The sequence below is a fragment of the Varanus komodoensis genome, unplaced genomic scaffold, assembly GCF_004798865.1.
Source record: "Varanus komodoensis strain SLA01 unplaced genomic scaffold, ASM479886v1 scaffold101, whole genome shotgun sequence".
In the NCBI taxonomy this organism is placed as follows: domain Eukaryota; kingdom Metazoa; phylum Chordata; class Lepidosauria; order Squamata; family Varanidae; genus Varanus; species Varanus komodoensis.
The window spans coordinates 578481-604703 of NW_025335275.1; the positions used below are offsets into that span (position 1 = coordinate 578481).

At 42.7% G+C, this 26223-nt stretch overlaps 1 protein-coding gene across 6 annotated transcripts in view; it reads left to right on the forward strand.

The window, feature by feature from the left end:
* The first annotated feature begins 5045 nt into the window (after positions 1-5045).
* CARM1 (coactivator associated arginine methyltransferase 1) overlaps positions 5046-26223 on the forward strand; it is a 127496-nt gene continuing 106318 nt past the window's right edge. For 2 of the 6 annotated variants that reach the window (XM_044419305.1, XM_044419308.1), the window contains exon 1: positions 5047-5232. In XM_044419305.1, the coding sequence (XP_044275240.1) occupies positions 5088-5232 (145 nt within the window). In that variant the 5' untranslated portion in view covers positions 5047-5087. Of the gene's footprint in view, positions 5233-26223 lie in introns of all 6 variants that reach the window. The other 4 variants (XM_044419304.1, XM_044419309.1, XM_044419306.1 and 1 more) reach the window with 4 other exon arrangements.

The window sequence follows — 26223 nt, forward strand, 5'->3', positions numbered from 1 at the left end:
AAGGAAGATTATTTATTTATTTATTAAAACATTTTTATGCCGCCCCATTCGCCGAAGCCTCGGGGCGGCTTACAACATTAGAAGCCTCGGGGCGGCTTACAACACAATACCTCTACACTAGATGTAGATGTATTGATTTTTGAGCACTATTAGTTAGCCTTGATCGGTCAGTTGCCGTCTGACTTCTGTGCTGCTTCCAGTGACCTCCTCTAACTTCCCAGAATCCCTCAGTTGTATGCAGATTATCCCTGCCACATTTGTCATGCCGCTGGGAGGAAAGATAAATTGAATGGACCAGTGCACAAGGCCATCTAGTGGGTCCACAGCAGTGAACAGATTGATTGATTATTTATTTATTTATTTGTGGGGAGAGACCTGTTCTCCCCTGCAGAGGAGGGCAGGACGCGCTCCAACGGAGCAAAGCTCAAGGAACCAAGGTTCCATTTGGATGCCAGGAAGCACTTCCTGACAGTCAGGACCCTGAGGGTGTGGAATGGGCTTCCATGAGAGGTCGTTGAGGCCCCATCGGTGCGGGTGTTCAAGGATAGGCTGGACATGCACATGGTGGGCATGTTGTGAGCGGAGCTGGGGGTCAGACTAGATGGCCCGGGAGACCCCTTCTGACTCACTCTGTTTCTATGTTCTTTGTGAGGATGTAAGATTCATGAGCAAGAAGTATTATTTGGGCTCTGTTAAAGTTAGCTTCTGAATGGGAGAAAATATTGTTTTTTAATGTGGCAAAGGAAAGGCATATTCACCTAAGTATCAATTCCAAAAGCAGCTATATACCATCAATTAAAATGTTGAAAGCATCATTAGGTCCTCAATTCATTGAATTATAGGAGGTGAGTATCCTTCTAATATTATAGTACTGTTTCAGCTGTGAAAAGGGTATGAAGAATCCATTTATAGTTACTGTGCGTCAACTTCCAGGTGGTTCATAAATAATTTAGGACATCTACATCACTATATATTGAGTATTCCAAGATATGATGTATCCATTTAATAACCTCCTCCTAAATATAGGCAATGATTGGGCATTGCCAAAATATAAAGTGACAAGAAGCATTAAGACCTCCAGCAATTAGCCAGCTTAGGCAAGTCCTAATTAAAGAAAAATTGTGATACCCAATATCCATGGAACAGAAGTTTTTTCTGAATAAGTTGTAATCTGAGATCCACAGGTGGTTTAGTTACAGACCAATGGTTTGGAAAAAGGAGACGGTCTAGATCCCTATTCCATTCTTGCTTAAAAGCCAGTGTGGTATCATGGTTAAGAGTGTAAGACTGGAACTCAGATGATCCGGGTTCTAGCGCAGACTCACGGAGCTGAGTAACTTTGGGCCAATCACAGACTACCTCACAGGGTTGTTGTTTCGAGGATAAGATTGAAAGGAGGAGGAGAATTATGTAAGCTGCCTTGAAAGCAAAAAAGGCAAGATGTACACACATAATAAATAAGATGAGAAAAGCTGTTGTGACCATAAAATGGCTGCAGTTACTGCAGAGAGAGGAGACAATATGTGCCCTGTCACTGCATTCCCTGAGATATAAACAGAAGGGCCAAGGGGGAAGGAAGTGGGGGATGATCCATGGTAAGCCTGATCAAGTTTTAGATGTTCTTTGAGTCCTTTCATGAACAACCCACACTCCCTAGCACCACCAATCATAAACTGAGCTTGTCTCACCTGAGAAAAATAGGATACCCATTTGTATTCTCCACTCCTAGAAATGTATTCTCCAATCCTAGGCTGGAAGGAGTAGGAAAGATGGGGATGAATATAGCTCCAAGTGTTCTTTATCAAGAGATATTTGAAAAATATAGATGAATAGAAAAATGGTATTTGAAACTTCATAAATAATGGTTTCATAAACTATAAAACCTTCTTTTTGGACTGCAGGTGGCGCAGGGGTTTAAACTGCTGTGCTGCTGGGCTGGTAGATCGAAAGGTCACCGGTTCGAATCTGCACAATGGGGTGAGCTCCCCTTGCTCCGTCCCAGCTCCTGCCAACCTTGCAGTTCGAAAGCATGCAAATGCAAGTAGATAAAAAGGCACCACTTTGGTGGGCAGGTAACAGCGTTCCGTGCACTTCGGTGTTTGGTCATGCCGGCCACATGACCACGGAGAGTGTCTGCGGACAGACGCTGGCTCCCTCGGCTAGGAAACAGAGATGAGCACCGCCCCCTAGAGTCAGGCATGACTGGATGTAACGTCAAGGGGAAACCTTTACCTTTACCTATCCTCCAATGCCAAATATATATGGTTAGAGAGGAAAAGGTTGGTAAACAGTAAGGTCAAAAGCCATGAAAAGCCTAACTGTAACACAAAAAGACTCCAAATCATGGGTCCTCAAACTACAGCCCGCGGGCTGGATCTGGCCCACCATGCCCATTTATCTGGCCTGCCTCAGAGGTTTTGTGGACTTGCTGTATGCCACCGCCTCCTCTCTCGCCACGTGCGGGCCCTCCGCTGCCTCGCTGCACGCCTGGCCAGGCGGTGGCCTGCTCACTTGGAGATTGTTTTGGACTCGCTTGGAGAAAACGATCTCCGAGCGAGCAAGCCGCCACCTCCTCCCTGTGTGCATCCGCTGCCACCACTGCCTCACAGGCCCCCTTGCCAGCCTGTGCCCACTGTCGCCGCCTTTCAACTGGCCCCCTGTTGAAAAAGGGGGACTCCTTTGAGGACCCCTGCTCCAAATGCATGCTATTGCTGGACTGGAATTTATCAACAAGCTCAGTTCTGTTAAACCAATCTGTGTTTTGCTTGAGTTTTGATGATCCCTAAACAACCCACCATTCTGGGTTCATACGTTACACAAAACAGGCTACAAATGAGCTGAGGTCAGGTTAGCAATTAAAAATGGCATTCCCACTCTCACATGGTCATTCTCAGCAGCCAAGGTCATAATAACCAAGGACATTAAGAGACCAGTGACAGTGGGAGGAAATCAGTGCTGATAATAGGATGTACAGTCACCAGAATATGCAGATCTCCAGACTACATAGAAAGCTGACATGAGATCCCAGGAAGAGGAGAAACTTGTGTCATTAGCATAGGTATGGACCATCAGTGCCTTCCATCTTGCCTGGGTTAGTTTTAGGGCTCTTGACAACAAAGATGAATAAAAGACAGATGCATAACATCATGAGAAATAATGAGTAGATACTTGTTTAGGGAGTTTGCTAGTGAGCTTGCATTAATTAAATGTAGTGCAGCTTCCCTTACTCCCATCAACCATAACAAAACCTTGCCTATTCACCATAGTATAACCTTGCCAATCAGGTGATCAGTATCAATACTAGCTTATGGCAAGAACAGTATGAAAAAGCACTTAGCCAATTAGCAGATCTAGGCACTGTGTAACCTTAAGGCTGACACAGCTGTTATATATCACTTTAACATACATGTCCATGTAACTTCAAAGCCCACATAACAGAAGGTAGACAAGGCCAAATGGACTTCTTGCTAAGACATGAACAACCCATACTTACAAATATGAATATCTTTAGAAAAAGTCATGAATATCTCTAGGGAATTACACATTGTGTTTGATGTTGCATCATCAGTGACCATGTAGTTCATTGGAGATAGTCATGGCTATCTCTAGAGAACTATACAATGTATCTCTAGGGAACTATGCAACGTGTTTGGTGATGTGTCATCTACCCAAGCCAATGTGATTTGGGGCATGGTTAGGGTGCATAGTTACCCTTTGGTTTTTCTGTAGCATTTGCCCTTGTAACCAGGCCCTCAGCTGCTACAAGGACATTTATGATGAGAAAAAGAAAATGGCTATAGAAACAACCTTTGAGGCTTTCTTCAAGAAAGTGACTCCAGTGGTAACCTCCCTCTGCACAGCAGCACAATCAAATCCTGACTCTGCAGCATCAGGTCCATCTCTATCATCATCAGTTAATGTTAGGCTTAATGTTACCTCAAGAATGTTCTACACTGCTTTAAGAAATATATCTTTTGTTTTTACAACTCTGCATACTTACATACATATAGATTCTCTCTCCCTCAATTCAGTACCTGTAGTTACTTTACTATTACCGTGTTGTTGTTAGTATTATCATTACAATGCTGTACTGTGTTTAAGGTGGTTTAGTGAATATGGAAGTGTTTCTTAAGTGTTCTGTATGTATAGAAAGGTAAAATACACATATACTAAGACAAACATTTGGTTTACTCCTGTGATCCAAGTTACAAATTAGACATAAGGACTTTTATCCGGAACGCAATTCATCCATAACCAAGGGACCACCTCTACTGCCTTCATAGTGGTCAGCCAGGAATCTCTAAAAAGCCCTCAAGAAGATCCAGTCTTGTCTCATCTGCTGATGCTCCGTTGCATCCTCAATGAATTTGTCTAGCCTCTTTCAAACTCATCTAAGCAAATTACTGTCAGTGAATTCTGTAGGTCACCAGTGTAACTTAATACATGGGAAAGAAGCTTCTAGTCGTGCCTGCTTGACTTGAATTTGCACCTTCATTGCTATGTTTGCCTGTTTGTTGTTTTTCCTCTTACTAACTTTTAGAATGTTCATATCACACTTCCACTAAGCCAAGGTACAGTAGATCACATAAAGCAGCTGTTATACTGAAAGATCGACAAAGCATGCTAAAACATTAAAATCACTGAAAGCAGTTTAAAAAGCCAGATAGGAAAGTTTTACCGGAAAAGCCAAGAGAAGGCGAGCGAATCGTAACTCGGAAGACAGAGCAATCCGCAGTCTGGCAGCCATACAGGACCCTTCCTCGGACATGTAAGATCTTTTAGCTGAAGATCCTTTAATATCTACAGTTAGTTCTCTGCTCTCTCCTCTGCCTCATGAATGCCCTGAATGTTCATCATTCCCTTTCCAAGCGACAGAGGGCGTTCGCTGGTCTTTTCTAAGGGGCCATGCTGCTCCAAGCAGTCTTTCGCTCCGCCGGCGGTTCGGGGGCGCCCTTTCCCCGGTCCTTTGCTGCACCTGGCTGAGCTCGGCAGGAGTGGCTTCCGCCCCTCTGCCGCCGCTGCGTTCCGCCTTGTCGTCCTCAGCCTTTGCAGCAGCCGCCGCCGCGGAGCGGGCCTGGGATGCCAAGATGGCGTCGGCGTCGGTTTTTCCTGGCGTGCGGCTCCTGACCATTGGCGATGCCAACGGCGAGATTCAGCGGCACCAGGAGCAGCAGGCACTTCGTCTCGAGGCCCGTACTGGGCCGGACGCGGCTTGCCTCGCCCTTTATAGCCGTGAGTAGAGAAGTTCTGGCTGCTCGGATGGCGGGCGGGGCCTAGCCAGGAGGGTATGGAACAAATGAATGAAAAACAGATAGGAAGAATGAACGGCTGCAGAGAGCTGTCCTGTTTCCTCCTGGGGGTTTCTTTCCTCTCAGCACAAAAAGCTGCCTCTGTTTATGGTCGTGGAGCGAAGGAGGCCTGTTTGGGAGCCACTTTCAGCTTGAGGCCAAGTATTTCTGAACATGTGGAGAGTGCAGCTTCCGTTTCACATCTGAATTCAGGAAGGGACTTATAAGACACGATATACGCGGCCTCCAAGCGGGGAAGACTTTAGCCCCATATAACTTTTGCAGCAACCGGCAGGGTTTATTATGTCACTTCTCTTTTCAAGAATTTCTTGGGAAATCTCTGTCACTATAGGTCCACCTGGAGAGCTGTACATTTACTGTCGAGTATAGTCAGATGGAGGGTATCCCGTACCGATTCAGTTTTCAGTCGTGGGAGCACGTTTAGTTAACTGACTGTATGCGCTTCTTACTCTTAAGACAGGTTGACAAGTTTCACAGAAGTTTTTACCTGCGCAGTTTCCCAGAAACATTCCACAAACTTATAAAACTGAGGACATATCAGCCACTTGGCTTTTTAAAATGTGAACTGAAGTACCAGAAGCTAACCTATATAGTGGCTCCTCATCCATGCTTTCTCAAATTAGCACATCAGTAGCTAAATTAATAAAGTAGCTGTGTCCTATAGTGAAAACTGAATGTGAATATCTATTATGATTCTAGAGCAGAAGAAATCAAAATGGGACTGAAGTGAATAGGAGCAGGCAGATAATTTTAAACAAAGTTAAGGTTAAATGAAATTAAAACTGGAGTAGTGTGCTTTAAAATGTAAAGAAAATAATCAAAGCTTGTTTTAGGACTTGAGGGCCAGCCAGTTTACAATAAAATAGTTTTTCTTGAATATTGGGAGAAGATACTATAAAGCCAGCTCTCTCAGTTTAGGAGCAGCACATGAAGTGCTCACAGGTTTATTTGGTTGAGTACAAATTGGTATTTTAAGCATATGTTTATGTGAGCTGTTAGCAGCAGCTGCCGTATGAATACTTCAGCCACCATGATACTAGGCCACTATTATCATTATATTGAAGAGAAATACTGTAGATAAGAGCCAATAAGATCATTGAGCTTATTGAGATCTGAACTGAATCTTTCTAGTTCACATACAGCTTCCACTTTTCTGTGCTCTTGTCAGATCCAGCAACAGTTCAATCATGCCAATCCTGTGCGTATTTTGTAAGCTCTGTCCATTTAAAAGAGATGTCTTTGCTGCCCTAGGCTCCCAGGTAAATCAGGGAGAGGCTGTGCATGCAGCTTTTAGCTTGTGGGATAGAAACACTTTTCTACTGTATGTCTCTGCTTGTTAGTAGGTAAGATTTCTTTTCAGCTAGTGAGAAATGGGGATGTGGAAGGAAGTCTGAAGAGAGCCAGATTGTTCTTCTGAAATTATCAAAAGAAGCTCTTACTTTGAATGGGGTTGGACTCAAAGCCCTTATAGGCCATTTCCATAAGGCCTATAATCATAGTGCTCTATGTGTGTGCTTTAGTTATTATTCTTGCTCAATGATTAGAGTTTGGAGATGGTTTTGAGGAATATCTTGAGCTTACACTTAGTGGGTTTATAGCTGATGTGGTAAGCATGGGGTGAAATGGCTGGCATCTGTACTATGAACATTGCAAAATAGGTGATTTGATACCTTGTATGCTCTAATCTCTTGTAATACGTGATGAATTTGTGTTGTGGTTTGGTTACCACAACCCATTAACCCATTACTGGACCTGCTGTATTAGGCACATTCAAAACATACTGTAGATATGAAATCTAAACCTTTTAACATGTATGCCAGTATTATTATGCCATTACTGTGGCTGGGTGGAAGCTTGCTTATGTGACTAGTTCATGACTGAATTGGATGTTGGAATAAAAGAAAAGCAACCTCTCCTTGCTGCTAATCCAACTTTTGCTCCTTTGGATTTCAAATTTACTCAGGTTATTGCAAAAGTTGTTAAAATAGCTCATTAAAATAGATGGTGAATATTATGTAATACAAAATGCATGCTTTTGATGCTGAAGAACTGTGATCAGGGTGAAGTCTCCTGGTGTGTAGTTGACTGCCATGCAATGGATAATTTGGTTAATCTGGTTAGGGTTTTACGGTGTCCATAAGAGTCTTGCCTCTTCACTTCCTTGAGTTTTGGGAAGAAATGATAAAACATGAAGCAAAACCTTCCATGAATGAAGGGTGAAACAAGATAATCCTACGTTAATGTGTGACGCAGGTCCCTCTCATTCGTATATTTGCATGTGCATGTACACATGTGTGCATGCTATTGCTTTTGCTGGGAACTCTGAGATTGAAGACTGCAAATGGGTCAGGTGAGCAGATGTTATCTTTCAAAATGTCCTGGTTTCTTTTCTTTGTTTTGAAAGACTAACTCATCACAAGTTCTACAGTCTCCTAGTCTGCAATTACTGTGTACTCAGATTCCCCCAACAAGACCCAACAGCTGAACAGCCAAGGATACTGCTTCTTTAATAAATTACTGAGGCCATCTTGAAGGGATTGTGTCATATTTCTGACATAATCAGTTAACCCAGTGGTTTTCAACTGCCAGTCCATGGACTGTGGCAGGTCTGCTGGCATTTCTTGCTGGACCACGAAAGAGCTGCTGTTGTGCATGCACACGACAGCAGCATCTCACCAGGACCAGCGCTGGGCTAGCTGTGCTCTCGCTGCCAATTCTCCACCATTTCCTCTGCCAAGGAGGCTGGAGAGGGGAGAGACAGCTCAATAGGAGATAGCTAGGAGCTGGGCCATACCAGGTCTACCCTCTGGGCAGGGTCCCAGTGACCAGGCCTGTTCCTTTTTCTGCTGTGTTTTCTACTGGGAAGGAAAACACTCAGGTGGGATTGTGTGGCGAGTCCTTTCTTACCTAGTCTGTGCTGGTGTGTATGGGAGTTTCAGTGGGTGGGGTTCTTTGTATTTTATTATTTAACATTATGATTATTATTGTATTAAATAACTTTGTTTGATTTTGTATTGTTCTGTTAATGTAGAACATAGAAACAGCGAGTCAGAAGGGGTCTCCCAGACCATCCAGTCTGACCAGTTGCTCCGCTCATAACATGCCTATCATGTGATGTCCAGCCTATCCTTGAACACTGTCGCTGATGGGGCTTCAACCACCTCCCGTGGAAGTCCATTCCATTCTCTAGGGATCAGGAAGTATTTCCTGGCATCTGAATTGAACCTTGGTTCCCTAAGTTTTGCTCCATTGGAACGTGTCCTGCCCTCCTCTGCAGGGGAAAACAGATCTCTACCCACCTCTGTATGGCACCCCCTAATGTACCTATATGTCACCAACAGATCCCCTCCGAGTCTCCTCTTCTCCAGGCTGAAAAGACACAGTTCCCTCAGTCTTGCCTGATATGGCTTCCCATGCAATCCAGCCACCATCCTCATGGCAGTACATTGCACTGATTCCAACCTAGATATATCCTCCTTGTAGTGTGGAGCTCAGAACTGAACACAGTACTCCAGTTGCAGGCGCACCGGAATCCTATAGAGTAGTAGTAATACCTCTCTCAATCTAGAAGCCACGCTTCTGGCTATGCTAGGGTGGTGTTCACCCTCTTGACTGCAATGTCACACTGCTGGCTCACATCTAGCCTGCAATCAACCAGCACCCTGAGAACCCTTTCACAAGTGCTTCTCTTCAGCCACTTGTCCACTGGCTGAAGAGAAGCACTTGTGACACCCATTCCTATGTCCCAAGTGCAAGACCTTGCACTTACCTGCACTGAATGCCATCCTGTTGTCCTGCCCGCTTCCATAGTCTGTCCAGATACTTCTCAATCTGGAGTACCAGCTCAGTTGTGGCCACCACTCCCATTTTAGTATTGTCTGCAAATTTGAGCAGCAGACTGGTCACCCCTTCTTCCTGGTCATTGATGAAAAGATTGAACAGGATGGGTCCCAGAGCTGCCCTGGGGGACGCTGCTCGTCATTGGCCACCATCCAAGTGATTCCCCACTATTAATTAATATTGTATTTGAATTTGTATTTGCTATTTGCCATGAGCATAATATTGCTTTTAAATTAATTTTGTATTTTACTATTGTAAAATTTTTGATCACAGATTCTTGAAGCAACAGCAGATTTTGCAGTAACCTTATTTGAATTACATATTTCTCTCTAAAATAATCAGTTGTATTTGGTTACATTTAATTTCAATATTCAATTTTATTAGTATTTTTACTGCTCAGTTTCTGGTTATTTTAGAGAATTTTCTTCTTTTTTTGATACAGTATTTTTGTATTAGTTTTTAAATGTAGTATTATGTATATAATGCTTTCTATTTCTGCATCAGCGGTCCCTGAAATAATTTTCCGATTTTTGCTGGTCCCCAAACTTTAAAAAGGTTGAAAACTGCTGTATTAAACGATGGTTGAGATACTATGGTCAGCTAGTTCTTTTACAGAACTCTGCCAGTTTGCTTGAATATGAACAAAAAATTGTGAATTTTGCCTTTGTACCTTATTTATTACTGTGCAAATCCGCAGAACAATCATGTATGACTAAAATATATGCAAATGTTAGTGTATGTTCTTTTTAAACTTCTCTTAGGCTGAATGTAGGCAGGACTTTCTGGTTTTTTTCCCCAATCTCTATTGTCCTTGTACTTCTCTCCTGAATACTTTTCAGCTTGTCATTTCCCTACAGAAAATGTCCTTAGAAAAGAGCCTAAAACTTCAGACGGGGTTAGTATGTCTGCTGCCAGTGATGAGTAGTGTGATATCTGCCTTGGAAGCAGTGCTGCTTCTGGCTGGTTCAGCCTATCACAGAAGTGGTCTTTGGAGGTGGTGATTTCTCTTGTACATTCTGTTGGCTCGTTCACTGTTTCCCTTGTAATTAATCTGTTATTTTTAAAGTTAATTGTGTACTAGTCAAGAGCCACACATAATTCTTTTTATTCCTGATAACTTAGAGTTGGTTATCTTGTGACAGTTAATAGCCTGAGACAATCTGTTTGCCTATTTAAAATGGTGTCATTCTTTAGAATTTCACCCAGGATGAATCATTTCTAGGTTTGGGAAAGGTTTATGTTTAAAGGTAGTTGAGAAAATGCATTTTATTTCCTTTCGCTTTGTTCTGGCATCCTGGAACAGTGACTGTGTTCGCACAGAGGAAGTCAAAATTTTAAAGAATCCTGTCTTATTGTTCACAAGTAATGCTGGCCAATTGCTGCTACCTGGTTCTTCCTCTTCATAAGATGTAGCTTCACTAAGCAGTAGGATGAAAAGGCTTAGTGTTCCATCTGAATCAGAAGAATTTATTTTGTTGTTGCTTTGAAAAGCCAGGATTTGTAGTTCTGATTCTAGGTTTCTTTGAGAGAGCAAAAAACCAAGAGTTTTATTAAGTGATAATGCTAAGCCCTTTCTTTGTGTGAATGCAGCCACTGCAGTGATGTGCTTCCTACATTACCAGTTTTTATTAAAAGTCCAGTCTATCTTTTCCCATCCAACCATTCTTTCTCTACTAACTGATCATTAGACATTTACTGTTATGAGCACATTAAACTGCTGTAATCCTTCTTTGAAAATCACCACCTGTGTGGCAGTCAAGGAGATAACATCTTATTTGCATTTGTCTCAGAAGACTAGTGGAGCCAGTAGGATTCCAAGACTCTGGGAGAAAGTTTTAGGGCCAGGCCTTCATGCACTCAAGTCTAGCAACAGTTCAGGATACAATCATATCACACATTAAACACACAAAACCACTGACATTAGAATTTCAGAATCCAGCATTGCATCAAAAGTAAAACCAGCCTCGGGGTGACCATGGAAAGAAAACTCACTTGTTCATACAGGAACAGGAGATTTTAGACCTCTTAGAAATTCACCTTGCTAAAGAAAGCTACCTCCTGTGAAGGGTTTATTGTGACGAGTATATTGATGGGGTAGATAGGGGCTATTGTTACTGTCTTGTTAGCAGCTTTTACTATGTTGCTGCTCTACTTTTTCTCTTGTAGCTTTGGTTTGAAGGGTTGTTTGAGATGCACATTTCTTCCTCTTTCAAGCTTGCTACCTTGTGGCAGGTTTTCTTTTTCTTTTTTCTTTTCTGTGGACTTCAACATCTTTCTAAGTTCTTTGATTTTCCATTTTTGACCTCTCCCAAAAGTCCTTTAAAACAAGAACTCCAGGAAAACTATTGTGTCTACTTTAGATAGCATCTTCTACCAAACTGTAATTTCTGGTGTGGCCAACTTTTCTATTCTTGTGGCTACTCTGTAGTTTGTACAGTAGTTCAGGACATGGAACAGCTACATTTTACAAGTTCAGGGAATAGAACACCTAAACTTTTACAAGGTCAGGTACTTTACTATGTTCAGCTTTACACAATAGGAAGGGCTTGAGAGTGATTGAGGATCTCTGCTTGGCCATAGCTAATTGCAGAACTACAACTCCAAAGCGTGGCTCACCTTTCTGACAGTTGAATTCTTTTCAAGTGAACTGATGGGTAAACTTTTTATTACATCCTGGTTAAAAATGGTAAGGCCATTAGGATCCTGACTGCTTTGGAGTCTCAATTTAGCTAGCCATTCTAAGTAAGAAAACTTCTTGGTTTTTCCTTGATTCTCTTGGTTTGGAAATGAATGGCAGCAAGGCACTTTGGGATCTCCTTTTCTTACTAGGTATTGGCTCTGGTTGCATGGACAAGAAAGCCAAATTCAGTAGCAACCACTTCTATGGTATTTATCCATTAACTGTTTATACAGCTGTGGGAGCAGCTGTATAATCAGGTTGTAAACATTTTTTTTAGCTTTCTAGCATTGTAAAACATGAATATGCTACTAGTCGAATATAACATTGGATATTGGGAAGTGTCCTTGGTAAGGTGAACTAGCCACCTAGATTTGAGAGAACTCAGATAAAAAGTGACTAGTAAGCAATTTGTAAATTGGTTTTTCCCCTTCATCATGAAGTTTCAAAAAATGATAGTTACAATCCTGAGTTTATTTTTATTTTATTTTATTTTTTAAAAGCATGTCTATCTCATCCTTCACTGGGGTCTCAGTATGGCAGTACAAGAATAAAGCACAGCATCATCAACAAATAAAAACCCATTGGGGAAATAAAAAGGGTTTGGCCTGGTGTCAAAATAAAGTGTTGGCACCAGATGCACCTCTCTGAAGACCAAGTTCCAAAGCTGGGGTGCCACCACAGAGAACACTGGTCTCTGGGTAGCTATTCTTTTGATCTCCTTCAAAGAGGGTTCCTGAAGAAGGACCTCCATCCTTAGGGGGCAAGCAGGTATATATGGCAGGAATTGCTCCTTCAGAGTTCCCATTTAAGTGCTATAGTTGTTGAATACCACTTCATCTGTGTAGGATTATGGAAGCCCCATAGATGATGATCATCACATAGAAATAGGTAGCTTTCTTTTTTTAACTGTCTTGATATGTGGGGAAGGCAAATTATTTTTAAAAGAATGTTACCCAGGTAAACCCATAGACAGAAAATTCAGCCCAGCAACAGGTAAATGTCCTGACAGCTATCCAGCAAGAGAAACTTTTCAGATCACTGGTTACATATTTAGGTAATAAATTCCTGCCAGAGACAAAATTGTGAAAATAAGTGGTTGCATGGTGCTCAGGCCCACAAGACCACAACTGCATGGATTTATGAATGCTTATTTATATATTCTCTAAAGTTTGTCTTTGAAGGATCTTTTCTCCAAAGTGTAACCCTATTTGCAAAAAGGATGTATAGCCAGCATTGGATTTTTTTTTTAAGGCAGAAAGCTTTAAGGAAGTGGGGAGCAGGAGGTGAATTGTATGTGGGGGAAAAGCCAGCTAATCCAGGGTTATTTGATACAGCAATTATCATCAGGGCCACGGTGCCTTTCATAGAATCATACAGTCATAGAATACTGACTGTATTGAGTTGGAAGAGGCCTGTGAGGCCATTGGGCCAAAATCAATGCAAGGCTTCAAGTTAAAGCATCCCTCTCAAATGACTGTCAAACTGCATCTTGAATGCCTCCAGTGTAAGAGAGCACACAACCAAACTAGGTAACTGACTCTATTGTCATATTGCTCTATCGATCAGGGATTTTTTCCTCATGTTCAGCCAGAATCTGGCTTTCTGTAACTTAAGCCCATTATTCTATGCCCTGTACTCTTGGGTAGATAATCAAGAAAAAATCCTGACCTTTCTCTGTGTGACAACATTTCAAGTACTTAAAGAGTGCGATCACATCTCCCCTCAGCTTTTCCTTCCCTAGGCTAAGCATGGCTAATTCTTTCTCTCCTCATAGGATTTCATTGCCAGCCTCCCGATCATCTTTGTTGTCTTCCTCTGAACCTCCTCCAGTTATTCTTCTGCTTTCTTAATGTATGCTTCCCAGAACAGAGTACTCCAGATGAGAGGATTGAATGAGAGGATGATGTGATAGGACTGAACAGGGCTGAATAGAGGGGAAATTAGTACTTTGTATAGTTTGGATATATTTCTGTTAATGCTGGCCAATGAAGCAATTGCCTCTTTTCCAGCCTATTAAAGTCACACTTATGTCTGTTGTATTTCCCAGGGTTCTAGCTATCCCACCTAGTTTGATGTTATCTGCAGATTTGAGAAGTGTTCCCTGTACCTCCTCATCCAAATAATTAAAAAAAAGGTACAGAGCACTGGGCCCAACACTGAACCCCACTTGTTACCTCACCCTAGTTAAAGTCTCATTGATAAACACTCTGATTGCATAGGTAACTGAAGATCCAGCTGATAGTTGTTTCACCTATCCAACTTTTAATTAATTTGCTATATCGGGATATGATATGCTTTGTCAGAAGCTTCACTCAAGTCAAAACATATTATGTCCACAGCATTCCTACAGTCCACCAGGAAGGTTGTTGTTTTGTGCCATCAAGTTGTCTTTTTATTTTTTAATTTTACAATGTAAAATACATTGAAAAGAAAAACTTACAATTAAAATTAAAACAACTTTAAATGTACAATTAGAATAGATCATGAAAGACACTATGCATCCCACTAATGGGACCATTTGATGCATGATAAAAACTTTTTTCAAAAGTCTTTCAAGAAGCTTCATCCCCCTTCCAAAATTATACTGACTTGTTAAGGTTTGAATCCTTTCCTTTTTTAAAACTCAAAATCAGTAAATAAATCCCAAATCTTGTCAAAATTATTCTTTTTTATATATGCTTTTCTCACTTTAATATCACAAGCTAATTTATCATTAATAGCTATATTTTAAACTTATCTATACAAATCACACAATTGAAAATAACATTTTGCTTTCCAATTCTTTGCCTTAATTAATCTTGCAGCTGTAATTAAGTTTGTTTCTTTACTATTCCAACTCTGTTGTTTTCTAACAAATATTGAAAGTAATGTGCTCTCAGGGCATATTTAGATATTTAAACTTAATATTTTACTACTCTCTTTGAAAACCCCTCTCTAAAACTTCATTATATATTCACATTCCTACCACATAAGAAAATATGTACCCACTTCATAACCACACCTCCAATTTTATTTATTTATTTATTTAAAACTTACTTAGACTTTCTGTTACTGAAGTCTTGGGACAGTTTAACAGTAAGACAAAAAAATAAAACACAGCATTCTAATCAATTTCTGACAATAGAACCCATATTAAAATAACAGTCAAACCTTAAAATATTGGGGAAATAAAAAGGTTTTAGCCTGGTACCAAAAAGAATAAAGTGACGGTGCCAAGCGAACCTCTCTGGGGAGCATGTTCCACAGTCAGGGCACCACCGCAGAGAAGGCCCTTCTCTGGGTAGTCACCCTCCTAATCTCCTTCAAGGAGGGCTCCTGGAGAAGGACCTCTGCCCCAAATCTTAAGGGGCAGGCAGTTACATATGGCAGGAGACGCTCCTTCAGGTAACCAGGTCCTAAGCCATTTAGGGCTTCATAGTTTATCACCAACACCTTAAATTGGGTCTGGGCTTCAACTGGTAGCCATTGTAGGTGGTAAAGGTGTTATAAACGGTGTTATATGTTCATACCTGCTGGTCCCTGTTACCAGTCTGGCAGCACTATTGAACCAATTTAACTGGTTCTGGACTGCCTTTAAGGGCAGCTCCATGTACAGCACATTACAGTAGTCCAGTTGGGAAGTTACCAGTGCATGGGTCACCATTGTCAGGCACTGCTCATCCAGGTGGGGACACAGGTGATAAATCAGCTGAAGCTGAAGGAAAGCGCTCCTTACCAAAGCCGTCACCTGAGATTCCAGGGACAGCTCCAGATCAAGGAGCACTCCCAACTGCACACTCTGTCCTATAGGGAGAGTGCAATCCTATCCAGAACAGCGTTAGAAACACCTACCAGGCAGGCTAAACCACCTACCAGCAGAACCTCCATCTTGTCTGGATCAAGCCTCAATTTATTTGTACTCCTCCAGTCCATCGCCCCAGCCAAGCACCAGTTCAGGACATCCACTGTCTCACCTGGATTAGATGTAAAAGAGAGGTAGAGCTAGGTGTCATCAGCATACTGATGACTCCATAGTTCAAACCACCAGATGACCTCTCCTAGCAGTTTCATGTAGATACTGAAGAGCATGGGGGATAAAACGGAATCCTTTGGAACTCCATGGCAAAGTTGCCATGGTGCAGAGCCACAGTTCCCTGGCACCACCTTCTGGAATTGGTCAGCCAAGTAGGAGTGGAACCACCGCAAAGCAGTGCCTCCAGCCCCTAACCCAGCCAGCCTATCCAGAAGGATTCCATGGTCAATGGTATCAAAAGCCACTGAGAGGTTCAGGAGAACCAACATGGACGCAGTTCGCCAGTTGCTCTCCCTGCACAGGTCATCATACAGAGTGACCAAGGCAGTTTCTGTCCCATAACCAGAACTGAAATGGAACCAGATGGTCAGTTTTCTCTAAAAGAGCTTGGCGCTGCCGGACCACCACCCGCTGGACCACTTTGCCCTGGTACCACTGGTCTATAATCAGAAGCCATCTCTGGGTCCAGGTTTGCCCTCTTCAGGATGGGCCTGACCACCACCTCCTTCAAGGGGGTGGGAACCGGAACCTCCCTAAGAGAGGTTTTAACTTCCTCCTGGACCCAGGTATACGTCCCATCCTTGGTTTTGATGGGTAGCCATGAAGGGCAAGGGTAAACAAGTGGTAGGTCGGTCAAGTCCAAGTGTCTTGTCCACATAAATTTGAATATTTGTTATCTATTTAATAACTTTACAGGGGTTAAATACCTTTCCCATACTAATTTATATTTTTTCTTTCATTCTTGCTGACATATATGTCAATATTTTCTTAGTCCAAATATTTTCCCAGTTTTCATTATCAATATTCTTTCTCAGATCTATTCCCAACCATCAAGTTGTCCTTAAATTACAGTAACCCTATCAATGATGGCCTCCAAAATATTCTGTCCTTGGCAGCCCTGTTCAGCTAGGTTTCCTTCCTTGGTCTTTTTCTTATGACTTGGACTTTCCTTAGTATTGTCAAGAGGGTCTTTTCTTCTCATGATGTGTCCAAAGTACAACAGTTTCAGTTTTATCATTTTTATTTCCAGGGAACGTTCTGGCTTGATTTAATTTAGGACTTCACATGGTTGTCTTTCTGTAGGCCCAAGGTATTCACAAAGCTTTCTTTCAGCAATACTTTTCAAATACATCAATCTTTTATGTGTCCACTTTCTTACTGTCCAGCTTTCACACCTGTACATCATCAGCATCATTAAAAGCTTTTATAAGCCATCATATAAAAATCTCAGGATGGCATACAATGTTTAAATCTCTGCATTGTTTTAAGGTGTTTGCAGACTGACTGCTTGATAGTTTGCTCCAGAATTTTTCCAGACTGACTGGTCTGTATTTTCCAAGTTCCTCCTTTATTCCCTTCTCGAAGATAGGGAAAAACATTAGCCTTTTTCCTGTCATCTGGCAATTCTTTCATCCTCTATAATTTCTCAAAAATAATAGTACAGTGGTACCTTAGCTCATGAATGCCTCAGTTCATGACCAAATTGGGTCGCAAACAGAAATTTCAGAAACATTTTGCCTCAGGTCGCAAACTCCGCATCAGGTGATAATAACTCCCATCTTCCCTGCATGGGTGCGATTGCTGACATGCTGGGGCGGGGGTGGGGGAGGAGATGGCTGTGATTGCGGTCGCACTCATGCAGGGAAGGTGGGCGTGATCGCAGTCGCACTCGGGCAGGGAAGATGGGCATGATCGCGGTTGTGCTCAGGGGAGGATGGCTGTGATCGTGCTGAGGGGGGAAATGGCTGTCGTCTTTGTTGTTCTTTATTACTTTGTTCTTTGTCACTTTGTTTCAAATTATTGTGATTAAAAAATGCTTACAGAATGAATTAACCTTATTTACATTGAACCTTATGGGGAAATTTGACTTGGCTCACAACCATTTTGGGTCGCAACCAGAGTCGTGGAATGGATTAAATTCGTGAGCCAAGGTACCACTGTAGTTCTGAGAGTTCTTTTGCCAGTCCTTTTATTACTGTAGGATGCAGTTCATTAGGCCCTGGAGATTTGAACTTGTTCAGAGTAATTAGGTGTCCCTTCACAATTTGCCTATCAGTCTCAAACTGTAATTCTGCTCCTTCAGTTTATAATTCACCTTTGGCAGGGAGGTTATAGACTCTTCTGGGAGAAGCCTATAGGAAATGAGCCCTTCAATCTTAAAAATTGGTCATCTGTTATCATGTTGCATTCTTCATTGAGTAGTTAAATCACCATTTCTTTCTTCTGTCTTTTACCAGGCACTTATCTGAAGGTTTTTTGTTGCTTTTAGTTTCTCTCACTGACCTCAGCTCAGTCTCAGTTTTAGCTTTCTTGAAACCAACCCTGCAATTCCATGCTACCTGCTTGTACTTTTTCGTTCTAGTCTGGCCTTCCTTCCCCTTCTAATACATTTCCTTTTTTTGTTTTCAAGCTCATCTTTGAGCTTTTTGTGAAGGCACATTGGCCTGGCCATCTGGCAGCTGCCTTCTTAACTTAAAAAGCAGGCCTTGCTGCTACTACAGGACTGGAAGAAGACTCTGGCCAGGACACTCTGGTGAGGATGCTTGGGAATGGTGGGGAAGAGAACTGCTGCATGGCAATCCAAGACCTCCTGCTGTAGCTGTCTGCCCCATTCGGCAGCTTTCTTCCCAGCCTGGCACAGTCCATCAGGCCAGGTACTTGGCCTAGTCATCTAGCAGCTGCCTCCTTGGCATAAAAGTCCTGCTGCTGGATGGTGGGCCACCCAGGTAGCGGTATCCCCAAAGGGGCTGACACCAGAGGGAGTGTGCCCCTTTGATATGCCACAAGGGTGGGGATGTTTTTCTGCTTAAATGCCAGATCAGTGCAGTCACAATTTAATTGTGGATGAGCCTGCTGATCTAACATGTATAACTGAGACCTGGGGGCGGGGCGGGTGAACAGAGAGGAGTTGGTCTTTCCCAGATGTGTCTGCCAGGGTACTTATTTCAGCATAAGGGTAGGTGTGAAGGCCAGGACCATGGTCTATACAAATTCATTTTTTCTCTTCAGGTGCTCTATACATCCAATGACTGGCCTGAAGTGTTTTCGCCTTAGGTTGGGAGAGGAAACAGATTGAGGATTCTGCTGGTAGACTCCCCACCCTGCAAGCCATCAGTCTCCCTATATGAACCGATGGAGGTAGTCTTAGATGTTATATTGGAGTCCCCCTGGCTGCTGGTTGTGGGGAACATTCATGTTGAGCACATCCTATCCAGAGCCGCTCAGGATTTCATGGCCATCATGACAACCTCGGGACTGTCCCAACATGTCATTGGCCCAACACATTTGGCAGGGCATACTCTAGACTTGGCCTCAGCTGCATGTGAGGATGGTGCTCTGAGTGTGGGGGGTGTCGACTCATTCCCTCTGTCATGGTAATATCACTGCCTGCTGAGCTTTAGACTGATTTTTCCCTGTGCAAGGTTGGGGGACCCATTAAAATGGTCTGCTCCCAGGGACTAATGGATCTGAATGTTTTCCAGAGGGCTTTGGCGGACTTTCCAGCTGACATGACTGGTGCTTCTGTCGAAGCCCTGGTTGCTCTGTGGAATGCAGATATGTCCCTTGCAGTTGACATGATTGCCCCTAAGCACCCTCTCCCTTGTAGAGCTCATACAGTTATATGGTACACCCCAGAGCTGAGAGCAGTGAAACAACTTAGCAGACAGCTGGCATGCAGATGGAGAAAAACTTGTTGTGAATGTAGCAGAAACCTGTTATGTTTCTATAATCAAGTATATCCAGGCAAGACTGAGATTCTGGTGGTGAATGGTTCCTCTGGCTGGATGGGGGATGTTCAACCTGTTCTAGATGGAGTTGTACTCCTCCTGAGTACCTTGGGGGTGCTCCTTATCCATTTTTGTCACTTGAGCATCAGTGGCTCAGAGTGCCTTCTACCTGTTTCAGCTGGTGTCCAAGCTATCCCCTATCTGGACAGAGATAATTTCAATAATCTACTATCTGGTTATCTCTTAGGTGATTACTGCAATGTTTTCTGTGTGGGGCTGATCAGTTCTGGCCTGCTTGCATTGGCTGACTGTGTGCTTCCAGACCCAATTCAAGGCACTGGTTCTAACCTTTTAAACTCTAGATTGTTTGGGGCTACAATACCTGTTGGGGCACCTCTTCTAACCGCAATCTACCTGGAAACAGCACCCAATCCTTGTGGCCTTCCTATAAGTGTCAGCCTCACAAGAGAGGATTGGAGGGTGGCAACTGGGGTGGCCCCCAGTCCTTGAAAACAGCCTCACTGCTGCAGCCCACCTAACCCCAAATTTGCCTTCTCTTCTGTGCTAGGTCAAGACAGCCCTCTATGCAGGTACCTTTAAAGATCTCCTTAGTTATGTCGGGGTCTGAGGGGATTATCCTGGTAATTCTTCTTGCTGGATCTTTATTGTATTTTTGCACTAATTTAAATTAATTTTAGCTCTCTCAACATTGCTGTGTTATGTTATTTTTATTTTATTGCTTTGTTTTATTCTTTGGTGTAAACTGCCCAGAGAGCTTCAACTATGGAGCAGCATAGAAATGAAATAAATATAATTCTGTTTTCTGCCTTTTTTTTCCTTGTTTGAAATTGTGCCTTTAGAATTTGCTTGCTTAAAAAATTCCCACCTATCTTGGATATCTTATTAGACTCTAATGACTCATTAGAATCATTTGCCATGGTACTTTGCTTATGATTGTTCTGATTTTATTAAGGTTAGCTTTCCTAAAAAATCAGGGTACATGTTTGGCTACACTTGGCTTTTGCTTCCTTTAGCATCAAGAATTCAACTATGGCATGGTTAGTTACCCCAAGTTCCTGTAACTGCCGCTTTGTCCACTAGATCTTACTTGTTGGTTAGAATCAAGTCAAGGATAGCTCTTTCTCTAATTCTGCTTTTTCAGGCTGCTGCCCCCTTTCCTCTTGGGTGACAACCCTAGAGCCCCCAGCCCTCTTTTTTTGTATTTGGTCTAATGCTTTAATGCACATTTAAAACAGTCACTACCATCCTGGATCTTTTCACTGCCCCCAGTACTGTCCCTTGGATCTTTTCAGTGCCCCCCGATACTGCCCACTTTGGGAATCGTTGCTTTACTTCCTTCCTCCATTTTCTATAGGAGGAAATTAGCAGCAGCATAAATTAGGAATTTCTTGGAGGAGCTCTGTTTGGCAGAATGAGTCTTCCAACAGATTTTGGGGGAATTGAAGTACCTCATTATAACTTACTTATTACTTATTACATTATGTCAATTTGCTTTTCAAAAGTCTCATCCTTGTCTTCTCCTGGACTGGATGGTTGGTAGTAGCTAGTTATTCTTTGCTCCATAATTCCAGATGTTCTCAGTGGGATGACCAAGTTCATCCTCATGAATTTCTGTGTAGAGAAATTTATCTTTAACACACTTCCTTTTCTTTTTCTTCTGTTTTGAACAAGTTATATCCTTCAATTGCTGAATTTCACTCATGGGAGTGGAAGTGCCACCCTTGGATGTATAGCCAGAAGCATGGCTTCCAGATCTAGGGAGGTGTTGATACCGCCCTACTCGACCCTGGTGTGCCCACAACTGGAGTACTGCATCCAGTTCTGGGCTCCACATTATAGGAGAGATGTAGTTGAGTTAGAAAGAGTCCAGTGCAGGGTCACAAGAATGGTAGCTGGGTTGGGAGGGATGACCTATGAGGAGAGATTGAGGGAACTGGGTCTTTTCAGCCTGGAGGAAGAGCAACTTACAGGTATGTGAGGGGACGTCATGTGGAGGAGGGCTGTGACCTGTTCTTCCCAGCAGTAGAGGGCATGATGCATTCCAGTGGTGCAGAGCTCAAGGAACCAGGCTTCAGGTTGGATGTCAGGAAGTTCTTCCTGACAGTTAGGACCCCTAGGATACGGGCTTCCAAGGGAGGTGGTTGAAGCCCCATCAGTGAGGGTGTTCAAGGAAAGATGACAACCGCATTTTGGGGGTGAAATGAGTGGAGCTGGCTGGAGCTGGGGGGTCAGACTAGATGGTCTGGGAGCCCCCTTTTGATTCGCTTTCCCCCATGTTTTTATGAGTCATCCCACCAAGTTTCAGCTATACTTATTGGATCGTATTCACCCTCAAGTTCAAGTTCATGCTGCTTGTTTCCCATACTCCAGGCATTTATATATAGATGTTGAAGACCATATACTTTATATGCTAGTTTTCTTCCTACATTTCTTGGAAGACAATTATTGAGCACTGTCTGAAAAGCAACAGAGTTGCTTTCTCTCTTGTGGTGCATTAGCCACATTGTTACCCCCAAATTTACAGCTTCCTCCCCAGTAGGATTCAGTTTAAAGCCCTTGTGATGAAGTTCTTCATGTTGTGACCAAACACATTCTTCCCAATCCTTGTAAGGTTCAACCCATCCCTTGTTAGCCATTTATTTTTCAGGAAGTGTAGCCCATGGTTTCAGAATCAAATCTCTCATGTCAGCTCCATCTTCATTGACATTGACCCAGATTTTTTTCCCCCCTGTCAATTCCAAGAACTGGATTGAAGAAAAAAATCAGTGCCCTACAGTTCCTGAATTTTCTTTCCAAAAGGCTATACTTGATGGTATCTGTTGTTCCTTCATGGAGGAAAAGGGAGCGATACTTGTCAGAGGTCTTTGTGAGGATTGGTAATCCATCAGTCCTCCCTGATGAAGGATAAATACAGGCTGAAGGAGCAGGATGGCAGCTTGACATTGACAGGCAATTGATCAAGGATCTCCTAATAAGTTTCAGTGAATTCAAATCTCCAGGGCTCGATGAACTGCATCCTAGAGTAATAAAGGAACTGGCAGAAGAGCTTTCAGAACTACTATTATTTTTGAGATATCATGGAGAATGGGAGAAGTGCCAGGTGGCTGGAGAAGGGCTAATGTTGTCCCCATCTTCAAGAAGGGAAAAATGGAAGAACCTGGGAAATACAGATCACTCAGTCCAACATTAAGCCCTGCAAACTTTCTAGAGATCAGCCAGCAGTCAGTCTGCAAACACCTTGAAAATAATTCAGGGATTACTAGAAGCCAACATGTATTTGTCAAAAGCAAATCCTGCCAGACTAACTTGATTTCATTTTTTTTTTTTTTTTTTTGGATTGGGTAATCTATCCCTGTTGCACAGTGGGAGTGCTGTTGCCAAAGTGCCCCATGATATTCTGATTAGCAAACAAGCTAAAAGTGGACTAGATGGAACAACATTCAGTTGGATCCACTGTTGACTACAGAATCAAAGCGTGCTCATCAATGGCAGCTTCTCAAACGGGGAGAGAGGTAATGCATGAGGTACTCAGGGTTCAATCCTGGGTCCAGTGTTCTTGCACATTTCTCTTCATGATTTGAATGATAGAGTGCAGGGAATGTTTTTCATATATGCAGAAGATACAAAATTGGGTAGGATAGCTAATTCCCTGGAGGGGTACTCTTGAGAAGCTGGAGGGCTGAGCTGAAAAAAACAGAATGGAGTGGATGCCAAGTTATGTACCTAGGAAAAAGAAACCAAATGTGTTGTTATAACATGGGAAATAACTTGGCTCAGTAGCACTACAAACAAGAAGGATCTTGGAAGTGTTGTCGATCACAAGCTGTATATGAGTCAACAATGTGATGCGCCTGCAAGAAAGGGCAAATGCTATTTTTGGCACCAGGTGCACCTTTTTATTTTCCCATTATTTTAAGACCTAATTTTTATTTCAGTCAGGCCTTTATCAGATATTATGCTATGCCTTTGTTGCTGACCATCCTTAGACTTTTATGCAGAATCTGCCTTTTCATCTTCTATGATGGCCAGAGCGAAGGGGAGCTCATCTTATCCCAGAGATTCTCCAAGTGAGTCTCCATCTGCCTGGCATACAAGATGCCAGGACTTGACCTTCCTACTTTGCCTTGTGCAAGTCCAGTCATGCATAGCCTACATCTACTGCCCTTCTAGCCAGCATTCCTCTGTATGATATCTGCAGAGCAGCCACATGGTCCAACTGTTGGTCTTCATCTTGCACTACCAGTTCAACATCTGCACAAGACAGAACTGCTCCTTTGGCTGGGCAGTTCTCTCAGCTGTCCTGCAGTGACAACAGCCCTGCCATCCACAAATGGTAAGCTTGCTAGTCACCCACTTGTGTGAGGCACAGAGACTTTTATGAAGAAAGGTAGGTTGCTTACCTATAACTGTTGTTCTTTGAGTGGCCATCTGTGCATTCACACAAGCCGCCCTCTGCCTCACTGGCTGTTGTCAGTCTGCCACTTCCTTTTCTCCTCCTGCTGCATGGGGCTCAGGGCAATGAGAAGACCAGGTTCCCTATCTTACCTGGACTTAAACCTTCAGATGCCTGGAGATGACGCAGTCCCCAAGGCAAGTGAGGGAGTCCCACCCTTCTTGTGCTAGGACCTGGAAGGGGAGAGGGGGCTCCAGTCCACTCCGTAATGCTGAGCTATAAGTTTCTTTTCAACCTAGACCTTGTGCTGCACAGCAAAGCCCACATGTGTGAATGCACAGATGACCACTCGACGATCGATGGTTACTGGTAAACAACCTGTCTTTCTTCCTCCACAGGCTACCCTCCTTCTCATCCTTAAGTACTTGAAAGTGGTTCTGTAGTTACACTGCTTCCGTAGGTGCACAGTGTCTTTTAGATCTTTTGCTTTTGTCATCATTTAACAGTATTATGTTTACTTCATTTTTCCTTCCTCTCAGTTCTTCTCTTCTGCCTCATCTTCCTGTTATCCTTCTAACTCCTATACTTCACTTCGCTGTTGCAATTCCAGCATTCTGGATAAGAACTTTTTGCCTTCTCTTATTCCCCGAGGGTGGACACTCACTGCTTCAGTACTCTAACCTTTTCTTTCCAACAGGGGAACAAGCTTGCACTTGTTGCACATGTAGACCATGTTGCTCTTAGGCAAAAAGAAACGAACGTCACACAGACCTTGCAGGTCACTACCACCGGAGGAGTTTTTTTTTCCTGTTCGTAGTTTCTAGTCACTTTTTGATGCATTAGACTGACCTGTGCTCTGCCCTGACTTCCTCAAAGGCTAACAATGAGAGTCCAACTAGTATGTAAGTGTGCGTTACAAGCAAAAAAAAAGGGGGGGGTCCTTCTTGACCTCTTCTGCTGAACTCTGCTGTCATTCTTGCTCTTTGAGTGCTTGCTTGCTTTTATAGCCCCTAGACCAGCTTGGACAGCTTCTTCTGCTCTGCTCTGGAAGTGCCCATGAAGTACAGAATGGTGGACCATATGGCCTCTGAGGGATTTAAACCTCCAAATGAAAGATTTAGGTCTAATCTGGAGCCACTGATTAAATGACTGTGCAGGAAAGCCACTCATCTTTCCCCATCACTTGTTATCCTTAATATTCAGGAATTAGAGGAAAGTTAGAACTGGCATCTTGCAAACAGCCACAACATGGTTTTAGTTGTTTCTGTTCAATATTAATTTGTAAATAGGACTTTTTATAAACATGTGGTATAATGTTGTCCAACACAACACAATGTTGTCTTTTTATAAACATGTGTTGGACAATCAAGGGTTGTCCAACACAGCTGAGGACCTACCGGTCTTAAAAGGAGAAAAATCTGCAGATTTTGCACATATGTATCATACATAACTGCATTGGCATGTGGCAGCTAGTTACAATCCTCTCCCCCACCCCCCAGGGAGTGTTGTATTACACTGTAGCAGATTTGGGGAATGAGGGTTGTTTCCACTTAGAGCTGTAGTTTAGTTTCTTGGATTGTATACAGACTTATGGGTTGCTTGAGAAATGTGTCTAAGATCTACCTTAGAATTCCCCCAGGTGTTTTGAACTTGTGCTGTTTGTGTCGATAGTGTGCAGAAAGCCTTAGTTTATCGCTTCATAGCCCTGGACTGCATGAGTCTATATGTTAGAAAATAAGTTGGGCTTTCAAATGTGCATTTGGGCTTGTAATGAGAATGTAAATTCTGTATTGGCCAAATTCAGAATGCTAGTTTTTTAGTTTTTACAAATGCTTCTCTGTTTTGTGAACAATGATGAGAAAGCAATATAACTTCTGAATGTTCATCTGCATGGGAAATCTTCCTGAAGCCTGATGAAATACACATAAAAAGCACCTGAGTAAGACGAGTTGCACTGAGTTTAATAGAGCTTATTCTTGGGTAGGTGTGTGAGAGATTGTATTCTTTGTCTTTCATATCTAATAATTTGTAGCTAGAGAGCTAGTATAGTGGTTAAGAGTACAGGGCTGTGGACCCAGGAGATCAGGGTTTTAGTTCCCCCTCAGCAATGGAGCTCACTGGGTGACTTTGGGCCAGTCACAGACTCGCCATCCAACCTACTTCACAGGGTTGTTGTGAGGATAAGAATGAGAGGAGGAAGAGAATTCTGTAAGCTGCCTTGAGTTCATTGAAAGAAAAAA